At 38.6% G+C, this 12,479-nt stretch overlaps 2 protein-coding genes across 2 annotated transcripts; both read right to left on the bottom strand.

Moving 5' to 3' along the window:
- Positions 1 to 287: 287 nt before the first annotated feature.
- Positions 288 to 6,982, bottom strand: tectb (tectorin beta). Its single transcript, XM_038736131.1, has 9 exons — positions 6,795 to 6,982; positions 5,628 to 5,779; positions 5,447 to 5,519; positions 5,128 to 5,231; positions 4,970 to 5,053; positions 2,934 to 3,096; positions 1,332 to 1,410; positions 1,012 to 1,044; positions 288 to 615 (listed from the first exon to the last, which is right to left on the bottom strand). The coding sequence occupies exons 1-9, from the start codon at positions 6,975 to 6,977 to the stop codon at positions 542 to 544; spliced, it is 945 nt and encodes a 314-aa protein (XP_038592059.1). The 5' UTR covers positions 6,978 to 6,982; the 3' UTR covers positions 288 to 541.
- Positions 6,983 to 9,705: 2,723 nt separating this feature from the next.
- LOC119916224 (dickkopf-related protein 3-like) lies at positions 9,706 to 12,197 on the bottom strand. Its single transcript, XM_038736158.1, has 4 exons — positions 11,393 to 12,197; positions 10,886 to 11,060; positions 10,575 to 10,776; positions 9,706 to 10,071 (listed from the first exon to the last, which is right to left on the bottom strand). The coding sequence occupies exons 1-4, from the start codon at positions 11,543 to 11,545 to the stop codon at positions 10,011 to 10,013; spliced, it is 591 nt and encodes a 196-aa protein (XP_038592086.1). The 5' UTR covers positions 11,546 to 12,197; the 3' UTR covers positions 9,706 to 10,010.
- Positions 12,198 to 12,479: the final 282 nt, after the last annotated feature.

The raw sequence follows: 12,479 nt of genomic DNA, 5'->3' as shown, positions 1-12,479 counted from the left end.
CGTTTCTGTACACAGACCCTCATCAGATTATTTTATCAATCAAAAGGATGACCATCTTTAATCTATTACCATTATTGTTACACATTCACAAATGTTCTAGGAAGTATCATGGACACAGAAGAAATATCAAAGTATGTTTATCCATTTCATTTATGTTTATTGTGTTTCTGTCATGTTGAGAGTCTGATTTTAATTTATGGACTGAATAAAATAGTTTATTTATTTACTAACATTGTGCTGATTCCCAGAAAAGTTCTGGGCAGAATTTAAAACAAGAGGGACGAGGATTAGTTTTCAAAGAATCTTTATTAGAGAAAGCAGTGAAGTAATATATGTAACATTTTAAAAGATTATTCATTCACAAGAAGATATGGAAATCTCAATAAATGCTAATTACAAATATTCTTTGTGAGAAAATTAAATGAGAAAATCATTTATTTGAGTGTGGGGGAGGAATGTATTCATACGCTCCCTGAGTCCTGTGACACTCCCCTCTGTGTATGTGTGTATAAAAGAAACCGAATGGAAATCTAAGTTTTTACTACATTCTTGACCCATTTACTAAATCACACCATGTGTTTATTAGGACCACCAGCAGGATGAATAGTGAAGTGCCTGTGGTGGAAAAGGCAAAGAAAATACAGAGGATTAACTGTTAATGAAAGAGAAACTATTTTCAACAAAATTACATGAGTCGAAGCTTTTGACGACACTTTGAATTTTTTTCTGGTCATTTGAGGCGTTTTGCAACATATGCATATGGTGGGTATGGTATTATAAATTAATAAATTAATCAAGTTTCGGATGATGTAGATAAGGCTTGAAACACCAAGCAAAATCAATATGTTGGGAAAGAAAAGATAAGGTAATTAACTGAATAAATGAAAATAACAGCATTTAACTCATGTCCTCAGTATTTCTAAGATTCTGGCTATGGCTCTGAATATTTGAGTTCAAAAACACTTCAGCATATCAATACAATACAGTTATCATTGCATCACATTTGTTTACCTTTTATGTGTCCATTATTGGAGGACCCATTACCTGTGAAGAGATAAAAACAAAACATCACAACACACGCTTTTACAGTACAGTCTATTGGAGTCTCTTAATTTGAAAGAAGAGGGGAAATAACAATGCAATAGTTTGCTGTTTATTTTATTAAAATCCCCCTAACTCTCAAGGTTGTTTTTATTGTGAAAAAATCATCAGACATAAATTAATATTCCATTCAGAGTATTTTAAATTTCTTAAAACATGTCTGGAGAGGATTTAATATTGTGAGAAGTTCAAAATACCTGGGCATGTATAGGCATCATGGCGTACTGTACCTTTGATGTGAAACTCAGCAGTAAGGATCCCCCCACTTGGTTCTGCCTCTGACGACAGACGTCTGAAAGAGCAGGGGCCCTTGAGGAAAGAAACAAGGAAGAAACATGGGTTGCATGTGGATCCAAAGTAGCACATTAAACTAAGAATAACTATAAATGTAAGTATATTAAACAGATAGACAGGATGAACTTCTGTTAAATTCCTATTTAGGTTGTCCCCTGTGCTCTGCTCCACATTGTCTCCTCCCTCCCATCCTTTATAAACATTCTGGCTTAAATATCTCCACCTTCCTTCATAAATGAGGGGGCGGTCTGTCACAAGCTGGATGAAACCTTGGTGTACGATTAGGAAAAAAACAGTTTCAAAAATAGTTTGGAGGCATGTGAAATGGCTTAAATGTGATGAAAGTGATACTTCTCGGATCAGAAAAGTAAAAGTACCAGTACCATAATGTAAAAATATTCCACTACAAGTAAAAGTCCTGCATTCAAAATCCTTCTTAGGAAAAAGTACTATCGACTAAATGTACACAAATAATATATTCTGCATTAAAATGTCTCCAGTGACTGATACCTTATTATATCTGACATTATTAGATTTTTTTTACTCAGTATTAAGCTGATGATACACGGGGCAACTTTTTGAGCAAGTCCGACAAGTCCGGGTGGTGAAGTGGTGGGGGAAGGGGATTACTCTACTACTAATCTTTACTCATTACCATTGACGGTAATGTCGTTGCCCTGCACAATTGCTCTAAAAGTTGCTGTGTATCATCAGCTTTAGTGTCTAAGCAACATTTTCCATCCATCGTCAACTGCTTATATGCGTACAGGGTCGCGGGGGGCTGGATCCAATCCCAGCTGACATCGGGCGCAAGGCGGGGTACACCCTGGACAGGTTGCCAGTCCATTGCAGGGCCACACATAGACGAATAAGGACCTAAGGACAATTTAGGGTAACCAATCAACCTAGACTGCATGTCTTTGGATGGTGGGAGGAAGCCGGAGCACCTGGAGAGAACCCACGCGGACACGGGGAGAACATGCAAACTCCACACAGAAAGGCCGGGGGAATCGGGGTTTGAACCCATGACCTTCTTGCTGTGAGGCGACAGTGCCAACCACTAAGCAACATTTTACAAGTTTTAAATACTTGTACAGTCAGGTAGCACAGCCTAAGGGTCGTGCCCCTCCAAAGTGTCATCAGATAATAATAACTGTCTTCATTCTTTGGACTTCACTTTAATCATGTGAAATTTTGGGTATTTTTACCTCTTCTAGTTTAACAATCTGAAGCAGATGGGAAATCACTTTATGACAACTCACAGCTTTCTGAAACATGACATGGAAATGCAAGCCAAATATGTTGGGAACCACTGGTTTAACTTGAATTTGAAAAGTAACTTGTAACTATTTCTGTTAAATAGGGGCGGCTATGGCTCAGGGGGTAGAGTGGTGGTCCCCTTATCAGATCTGTGGCTCCTCAGTCTGCATGTCGAAGTTTGATGGGAGAGAAAGAAATAGATACATAAAATGCAAACAGAAAAGAGAACATTTCACAGTGCTTTAATGTTTAATATCATATAATAATATTTAACTCACTGGCTGACAGATGAGTCTCTCTCCATCACAGACCTGGACCTCACAGTGAAGCCAGACTGTGGACACCTTCTCTAGCCTTTGGAAGCGGAAAGAGTTGAACTTGAACATGGAGCGGCTGTCTTTGGCGTTCTCAAAAATAGTCACAGTGTTGTCAGAGGAGCAGCTGTTGGAAGACAAAACCTGTTTTACAGACAGTACTGTTGAATCTGAGAGTTGATCCAATCATCAAGTGCCATAGAGAACTACACTTTCATATTCAACATCACACAGGAATTAAGTAGAATCAAGTAATCTTTATCTTGATGTTAAAGTTTTATTTATTTCAAGGTAATTTTCTGTTCAGATGGTTTCAGAAGATAGGTTCTGACTTGAAGTCTTGTGACATGAACTCAGCCTATTAGCAGACTTCCAAGGGTTAAAAATCTCCAGAGACCCTTCTTTTTATAGTGTTTGTCACCACATCCTTACACTTTTAATTTAAGTTCACAGGGAGCAGCCTCCTGTGTTGTTTTTGTTCAAGCTCTGGTACAAAGGTAAGATACAACTGTAAACAACTATGTCTCTTCATTCTGTCCAGTTAAATATGGTGTGCCTCAGGGGTCGGTCTTAGGACCCATTTTGTTTTCCTTGTATCTGCTTCCCCTTGGACATATTATCCATAAACATGGCATTTCTTTTCATATTTATGCTGATGACACACAAATATACTTGCCCGTCAGATCCACAGACCCTGGAATGCTGAGTTCACTTAACAACTGCCTTTGTGAAGTTAAAAAATGGATGTCAAATAATTTCCTCCAGCTGAAGTCAGACAAAACAGAAATGACCTCGGGCAGAGGTCTGTTGTCTGTTCCAGAGTCTCGACTGAAAACTAAAGGGGACAGAGCGTTTGCTGTCAGGGCCCTGAGGCTCTGGAACAGCCTGCCCGAGGAAATCAGGTCGGCTGAGTCAGTGAACTCTTTTAAGTCCCTTCTTAAAACATACTTTTATAGGAGAGCTTTTCCCGATCTTATTTGACTTTATTTTATCCCTTTTATTTGATTGTATTTTACTAATTTTATATTAAATTTTCATGCTCTTATCTTTTTTTTTGTATTATTCTTTACACTTGTTAAAGCACTTTGTAACTTGTTTTTGAAAAGTGCTCTACAAATAAGGATTATTATTATTATTATTATACTGAGCCCTGAATTTGCCCCCGGTGTATGAATGTGAGTTTCTGTTTGAGCACTTAGACTGTATTAATGTGTGGAAATGGGTAAATGCGATGCAGTGTAAAAAACGTTTTGAGAGGTTGCAAAGTCTAGAAAGGCACGTTCAAATACAGAGCATTTACATTTACATTTTACAAAGGTGACTCCACAACTACATACGTTTTGCAAATGAACAATTGACTCTTCAAACTGAGAAAATGTAAATTGAAGGTAAATTTAATTGTAACTAATGCTGGATTTCGGGTGTTTGAGTATTTGTAGGAGTAGGTGTTGTGCATCTTTCAGACCCATACTACCATCATATGCAAGTGTTGAGTGGAAGTAAAGCAATGCATGCTTCATTATCCCCCAAAATCTGAAGCTCTAAGCTAAATGAAGATGACTGACTTTACCTAACTGAACTTACTTAACTGATAATCGTGTGTATTTTGACAGTAAATATATAAAACTTTACCAACTCGTAGATCATGACAGTATAAGTATTAAGAAATTACCTGAAGTCTATAAAAGTATAAATCAAAATGCAAACAACAGGCGCTAAAATTGTCAATAACAAGTCTCGCCAAAGGCAGGCAGGAGGATTAGCATCCACAGGCTGACAAGGACTGAGTCTACTGTCAGACTCTGATACAAGCACTGAATCTGTAGAGCTCCAGAGGCCCCCAGTGAGTCTTTTCAGTATTCTTGGGCATACAGTTGCAGTGCGGGAAGTGTTGAGGGCAGCGTGTAATTGTATTGTGTGTCATTGTAACTAAACAGTTGTTGATTTAACTTTACATGTTAAGCTAACTGAATTGAATGTAAAATGTTTTTACATTTTACCTGTTAATGATGAGACTCCACCTCTTCTTGTCAGTTGAGTAAGGAGTAGGAGTCGCCCAGCAGTTGTTAATTACAACTTTGAATCTGAGAAGTTCAGAAAAAGATTAGAAATCCTCTATAATGGAATATACTTTTATTACTTTTATTTGTTGACATACCTGTTACTTAGTCCTTTCGCCTCGATGCCAATGAAGACTTCAGAGCCGATCTCAGAAGTGTCAATCACATAGGGAGCATCCTTGGCATACAGGAACTTTGAATTCTACAAAATATTTGTATTTCTTCATCTGACGGTGGCATTCTTTTATTTACATCTAATGACCGTAACAAGTTGTACCCATACCATAACTTTTATTTATCCAGACAGCTATTCTGCACAGGATTTATTAAATAACACATTTAAAAACAGGATGATCGCATTAAACATGTTTCAAAAGGCTTCCACTGGAGAAACTGAATCTGGGAGCGGCTACTCACCGTGAACACATTCATAGACAACTGTGATCTAAAAGTGCCTAAACTCCCGTTGTTGACATAAACTGTAGCCACTCTGGAAAAAGCAGAGGGTTTAGTAAAAACACTGCAAGTCATTGGGTTAGAATGCACATATCTTCCACACAGTATCTGCCGTCGCCTCGTGTCCTAGATCGGTGCTTACCTTTGGCTGAAGACGGCATTATTTACTAGGTAGGCTGCTCGGTACATGCAGCTGAAGGTGTAGTTAACAGGCTGGTTTCTGACTGTGAGAGAAGTGTCATTGGACACGATGGAGTTATAGAAGATGTACTTGGGGTCTTTGCCAGGCATGTACTGTGGAGAACAATGGAGATCAACCGCAGAAGAGGTGAATAAGATAAACCTTTTCCTTCAATAATACTTTAATTAAGTTGCATTTAAATAATTGTATGTGTTAAAGGGTCCGTAACCTCAACTTACAACTGGCGCTATTAGCATTTAAACCCACAGAGTTAGTTTTGGTTTTATGTTCCCAGGTTTTCAGATATCTTCACTTTGATCAGTTTTCATTGGAACTACTTTTACCAAAGAAACAGTCCCCATGAAAGCTGTTGACAGTTAGAGTTATCAGGTCATCATGCGGTGGTTTACTAATTAGATCCAGAGCTATTAATTGCTTTGTTTAGTTACTTCAGTCTGTGTCTCTCATGTATTACCATTACATTTGTATCTCAGCATCCATTTTACCAAAAAAAAAGAAAATACCTGGACATCTTTTAAATACCCAGAAGGTAATTTAGTAAAATGTACCGCTGTTCTAAAGGTATTTCCAGAAACCTCAAGTCATCTGGATAAAAAAAGTTTCTTTTTGATGCATGATATTTGGTAGCCGGAAAAGTCTTGTGTTCAGTGTAAGCCAAAGTCACAAAAAGTCACATTAGTCTGTATTGATGTAACTACTGATGTATTATTGTAAATTTTCATAAAAACAAACGTGATGTGTCATACAAAGCACTCATCTGGAAACAAAATATACTGTAGATGCAACTTAGGAAATTGGTTAAAAATGTTTTTTTTCATGCAGCAGATGATTCTGAAAATTTTTGGAAAAATGCTTAGCTCAAATGTAAAGTTTGTCAATGTTCTTTGGAGGTCGGATGTTATTTTGCATTTTTGTTTACTTTTTCTTGTATTTTTGTTGTTGGCGCACAGACGTATTTTATTAATTTTCATCTTTCTGGAAAGAGATGGTGAATTTTTAAAATGTCAACTTTTAAAGCACCACAAACTAAACTGGGGTGGTTAGATATCTCAAAACTTAGGGAAAATAAAATGAACACAGCACTTTAATACCTGCTTGTTGTCTCACCTCAGACTGCGTGCCGCAGTACGAGTGGTTTCTGGGTGTTAGGTCTGAGATGATGAAGCGGTAGTAGCCCGGGCTGTGTATTCCAGAGTAACAGACTCCACCCAGGGAGAGCTGCTCAATCTCCCAGCCGTAAGGACACTCCGGGACGTTTGCAATGATGGCGTTGGGGAAACATGACACCATAACGTAGTCTGAAATAAGATCAGACACAATCAGAGAGACAAACTTTAGAGATGATGAAGTGGCTTCTGTCAAAACACTTTTACATGTTGCCTGAAACTCACTTATTAAATGTAATATTTACTTAATAATGTGATTCTGTTTCTCCATGTTGCAATTTTAATTTAATTTTACGTCTACGCTTTATATAGACATTTACTACATGTCATTCCATTTGCGTTTTTTTTCCAGTTTTGGGGGGTAAATTTTTTTCTTATCTGAATTGAGGGTCTAAGGATAGATGGTGTCGTATGTTGTAAGGATTACATCTTTCATTAGTCAAACTCCTAATGAACCATGGACCTGACAAATGATTGCCTATAATACCTGGGATCTGCAGGACGACCATTGTTTTGTGCAGCGAATGTGACACAAGCATATAAGTACCAGCTAATCTCTGCATCATAGTGATGTTACCTGCTTTTTGGGGAGAGCATGTCCATGCAACGGGCAAAAGCATTAATAATGCACCGACAGAAGCCATAATGTGATGCTGCAGAGAGATTTAAGAAGTCCGCCTTAGCAATGAAAGTATATTTAAGGATAACATATAATGATGAAATCTGTCACAAAAAATACTCACCTGTAGGGAAAAACACCTTTGAATAGTATGACATCAAAGTATCCTCATGGCTCTTCAACAGGTTAGCAGCACCAGTTGCTCTACAACTGATATGCTGACAACTTAAGGAGGTATTTTATACTGTCACAGGTAAGGGTAATCAACTTTCCTCCCATTCTCCCATCTCCACTTTTCCCCCTGGCAGGATTGGTTTAAGAGCTCTATTGTGGGGCTGCTCACAAAAGCTCTCTGTGCTGCTCGAACATTGACTTTTAAATCACCAGCGTCTCACAGGATTAGTGCTCAGGGTGCTTAAGTCACCTCTTCTAGAGATGAGCAGACAGGGAATTTATCAATTTTATACACTGAATATTGAACATAGGTGACTTGGAGCAAAAGACGAGAAATGGGGGAAACAACTAGCCTGCCTCTGTCCAAAGGTAACAAAATCCACCTACCAGCCCCTCTAAAGCTCACTGATTAACATGTTATATATTGTTTGTTTAATTTGTATCAAAACCAAAGTGTTTTCACAATTTTACAGGAGGTTATTTGCTGGACAAATTCTTGGCTTGGAGTACAAACTTCCTTGTCCAGCACATAACCAAACATGAAACAACAAATTGTCCACATTTGATGTGGACAATTTGTTTTTTTGATTTTTTAACATTTAGTGTGGGGCTAGCTGTTTCCCCGTTTTCAGTCATTAGGCTATGCTAAGCTAATCGGCTACTGACTATAGACTTATATTTAATGGACAAACATCAGAGTGGAGTCAAAGTCGCATCAAAGCGAGTGAGCTAATTTCCATAAATGGTAAACTATTCAAATTATTGATAAATCACTTAATATCTCTTGCAAACATCAGGTAGACAGAGAAACTGACAGCCCTGTTCCTTCTCTTTGTTCTACTGGCCAAAATTTTCAGTAACATAATACCATTAAAGAAGCTAAATAGTGCAAACAGACATGTATGGATAGCTTAAAATGTGATGGTACCCCAGATAAGAGCCAACATACACTAGTAACTAGTGTTCTTAAGTGGAGATGATAGGACTGTGTTTAGCAGCATTCAGTAATATAAGGTTTCTCACAGTCTTGTGCTATTAGATATCGCTTTTGTCCCATCTACCTGTCGTGAAACGTGTGTTCTCATTGACAGGTTTACATCCTTTGCATTAGTTTATATCATGCCATCCAAAGCCTCAGTAGCTTTAGTGTTGATGTAATGAGTGTAAATTATTTATGTCTGTTTGTGATATTTTTTCTGTTAGAAATCAAATTTCTTAAGAAATTAAAATAGCTAGAAAACTAAAGATGCTCGAGGGAAAGGCACAGCATCAACGATGCACCAATAAAGTTTGAAATCTTTCTTATTTTTATCATGCAGTTCTCACAAATTCATCCTTGCAAAGACTTAATGATGAGAGCTGTAAAACGATAGCAAAGAGGTTAGACACTATGTCCTTCACAGAACAATTCAAGTCACCCAGCAATTGAAGGGGCAAACTGCAGACAATTAGCATCTGAATGGAGCAACAGGGGAATTTCTAAGGAGTAGGCCAAGGAAGATACCAATCTAAGAACGGACCAGGGGACAGCTAACGTTACAGCATCTGGTGAAGCTAACAATTGGGAGCCGCAGGATTTCACCATATTATGCAACCGCAGCCTGCGATCCAAGAAACATGCTCAATGTGCTGAGAGGGAGACAGAGTCAGGGTCTGTATGGTCCACTGTCAGCTATAAAGTGATACTGCACCCAAAATCTGCCTTTTGAGTATGAAACATTAACTGCATCTAAACCTGAAAGGTGTCTGTAAAAGGTTTACTGTTACTGTTACTGAAAGTCATCGGAGTAACGTGTGGGTTAAGGTTACACTCCACCCAACATTCACCATTTGATTTTAAAATGCTCAGCAACTGTAGACAGAGGGAAATGATCTGTTTTAACTGCTTTACAGTACATGTGAATTTACTGTGTGTTTAATCATTATAAACATCCCCTGTATGTTCACCACAAGAGAGCAGCAAAACCTTTTCGTCACACTGTCTTGCTTATGAGTAATTATTCTTGACAAGGAATTATTACTGGCAGCTGGCAAATGAAGTGATAGCCATAAATTGTTGCTTTTGAAAAATATTTATTTTTATTCTTTAAATTGAAGGGGAATAGACATTACGCATATAATCAAAGATCACTAAATGCATGAGGAAGGTACTGTATGAGACATAATGGCATTGTTGAGCCCAACTACATACAGTAGTGCTTTTATCAATAAAATACAAAATGAAATAATATTTTTAAAAACATCCTTGCTGTATAACTCTAATAAGAACATCTAGTAAAACAACATATTTGGCAACATAAGTTTTTATATACAATCATATACAACATATTTACATAATAAATAGCTTTAATGTTGAGGCTGACATCAAGGTTTGGGCACTTGGCAGGTCCAACTTGTTCGCTCTGGCCTGTAAATAAAATCTCTCCTGAAAGACAAACAAATTGAGGTTAGGCCATGTGAATCACGCCATTCATTATCAAATGTTTCTGGGAATTATTACAAGTTGCACGCCTCGTCAAATAAAACTGCGACTTTGGAATGTCACTGCCAATTAAACTTCACAAATAGACATCAAAATGTTTTTCCACTGATTTAATAGCTATTTTTTTGGCTTTCTGAGTTGTCCCTTGAGCTGTTTTACCAACATCCATAATTTGTTAGAATTTTTTCCAGCTGTGAGAAGCTCCTCCATTTACGTTGTGCATTTCATTGTGGGACAAGAGTGTACCAAAGAAACCCAAATTCTCAATGGTTGGTTAAAGAATGCATGGTGAGGGCTGTTTTAAGTATACTTTTTATGCTTTGTCCAAGACCTGTTTTGCTTGATATTGTACATACTAAGTGTGGTGAATTCCCTGACAAATTTTCAACTAATCATATACTGTACAACAGTGACCCTGGGGCTTTTGGGTTGTTTGCTGTACTTACTCTCTCTGGTGGGATGCACTGCTTTCACGACACAGTAGTCCCTCATCACAGGGACAGATCTGGTTTATGCTAAATGCCAGGCCTCCATCAGGAACATAGCAGCTCTCACCACAGATCAGACGTCTCTTGCACACCTGTTCACCATGGTGTCGTGCGCAGCACATGGATGCCCCGCAATCCCTGTCAACTTTACATCTGGCACCTGGATGAAGGAAACGGCAATTATTTCAAGTCCAGCCATAATGAATCTGAAACTGACAAAGCCACTATTTTATATTTTAAATAAATACAATTTGCTGCTGCACTCTTACCCTCTTGTCCGTTGGGGATGCTGCGATGGCACTTCCCAAACATGCAACTTAGTCCGCGGACACACTGGGCGTCCCTCCGACAGTAGTGGCCCTCCCCTCGTAGAGGAACACAAAGACCAAAGTGTCGATCACAGGAGAAACCCCGCCCACAGGCCCTGTCATGTTCGCACACAGCCTGGTAAAAGGAGGGGAAGTGTTAAAACTTTTGGAAAAAGACTTTTGCTAAAATTTAAGTCCTGCATGTTCCTATAAATCTTGGACTTTGAGTTATGTAAAGACTGAATTGTCATGTGCAAAAGCATTAACAGCCCCTTTTTCATGTAAGTAGGGACAATTAAAACTGATAACAATTTCTCTAAACACATTTTCGGGCTTAAGAAGAAATACTTCACTGTACTAACACAGAACTGTCTTTTTGCTCTAATGATTTCTCAGAGGATTAAATAAAGGTTTGAATTAATTCACGAGAAGCATTATCTTAATGCACAGTATGCAGAAGTGGCTTACCGTGGTTGCTTTGGCTACAGGATCGCTGTCTCTAAGTGCCTTAGCTCCTTCTTTGGGAGGGCTGTGAGGCATGTTGAGCATCCAGGCCCATATATGAGCTTTGGCCCAGGAGAAGCAGAGACACAGGCAGAGTACCCTCAGATTTCCCAACATGTCCACCAACAACGAAAAATGTAATTAAATTAAGAAAAATAAGAGCAAGGCAGACTGAAACAATTAACTAAAGTCAGGGTGACTCCACACTAAATAAAAATCCAAAGCTTAAATGTCCGAGTAAATGTGTAGAAAACCAGGACTGCAGCGACAGTGGCTGCCTCTTCAGCCAGTATGACTTTTATAGGTCACCAGGACTTGACACCCCCCCAACTAGGCTGTTTGTCCAAGCAACAGGATAGGAGGAGACAATTAGTTGTTAATGGATTAACTAAATTGCCTGGGTAACCCCCTGCAGGCAGAAAATAGTGGCAAAATGACCAGTCATTGAGCAGCAGACAAACAAATGAGGAGGACAAAGGCAGACAAATGCATGACATGTTTCACTACTCAGTGAGTGACAGGTAAAGCCACTGTGGGTCCTGGCCCCCAAACACTCTGCAAACACTCCTGGCCCCGACCTCGACTGCCCTGTTGCCCCCTACCCTATCCCACTTCAGACCCCACGCTGAGAGCAATTTGCAGAAGTGCACCCTGCAGACGACCCCATGATCTCATTAAATGTAATTACCATCAGTCATTAGTTCTCAGGGGGAGAAGGGGAGTGAGTGGAGCGGAGACAAGTTGCTCTAGGGACACAAACAGATTCATTTCTGCACAATTATTTCAACAATTTCTAGTTTCTTTTTTACTTCCCAAAAAGGAATCAGACCACACAACATACCAAAAACAATCCAGTATGGTAAAATAAAAGAGTAATAATATCCCATTTTCTGATGATTATTTGAAGTTATAGATTGGTGATATGTTTTCAGTATAGCGTGAAAATAAGCCAAAGAAACAGAAAAAAAGAACATACCGCTCTGGCGAAATGCTCCAGACATGTTATCATGGAGTAAAAATGACAGTTGTCTCTTAACTTGCAAGGTTGACA

This window comes from Micropterus salmoides, unplaced genomic scaffold (assembly GCF_014851395.1).
Source record: "Micropterus salmoides isolate LMB-PRFRI ecotype aquatic unplaced genomic scaffold, ASM1485139v1 Ms_hic_scaffold_21, whole genome shotgun sequence".
NCBI classification, from domain to species: Eukaryota; Metazoa; Chordata; class Actinopteri; order Centrarchiformes; family Centrarchidae; genus Micropterus; species Micropterus salmoides.
This window is presented reverse-complemented; position numbering and strand designations above follow the sequence as displayed.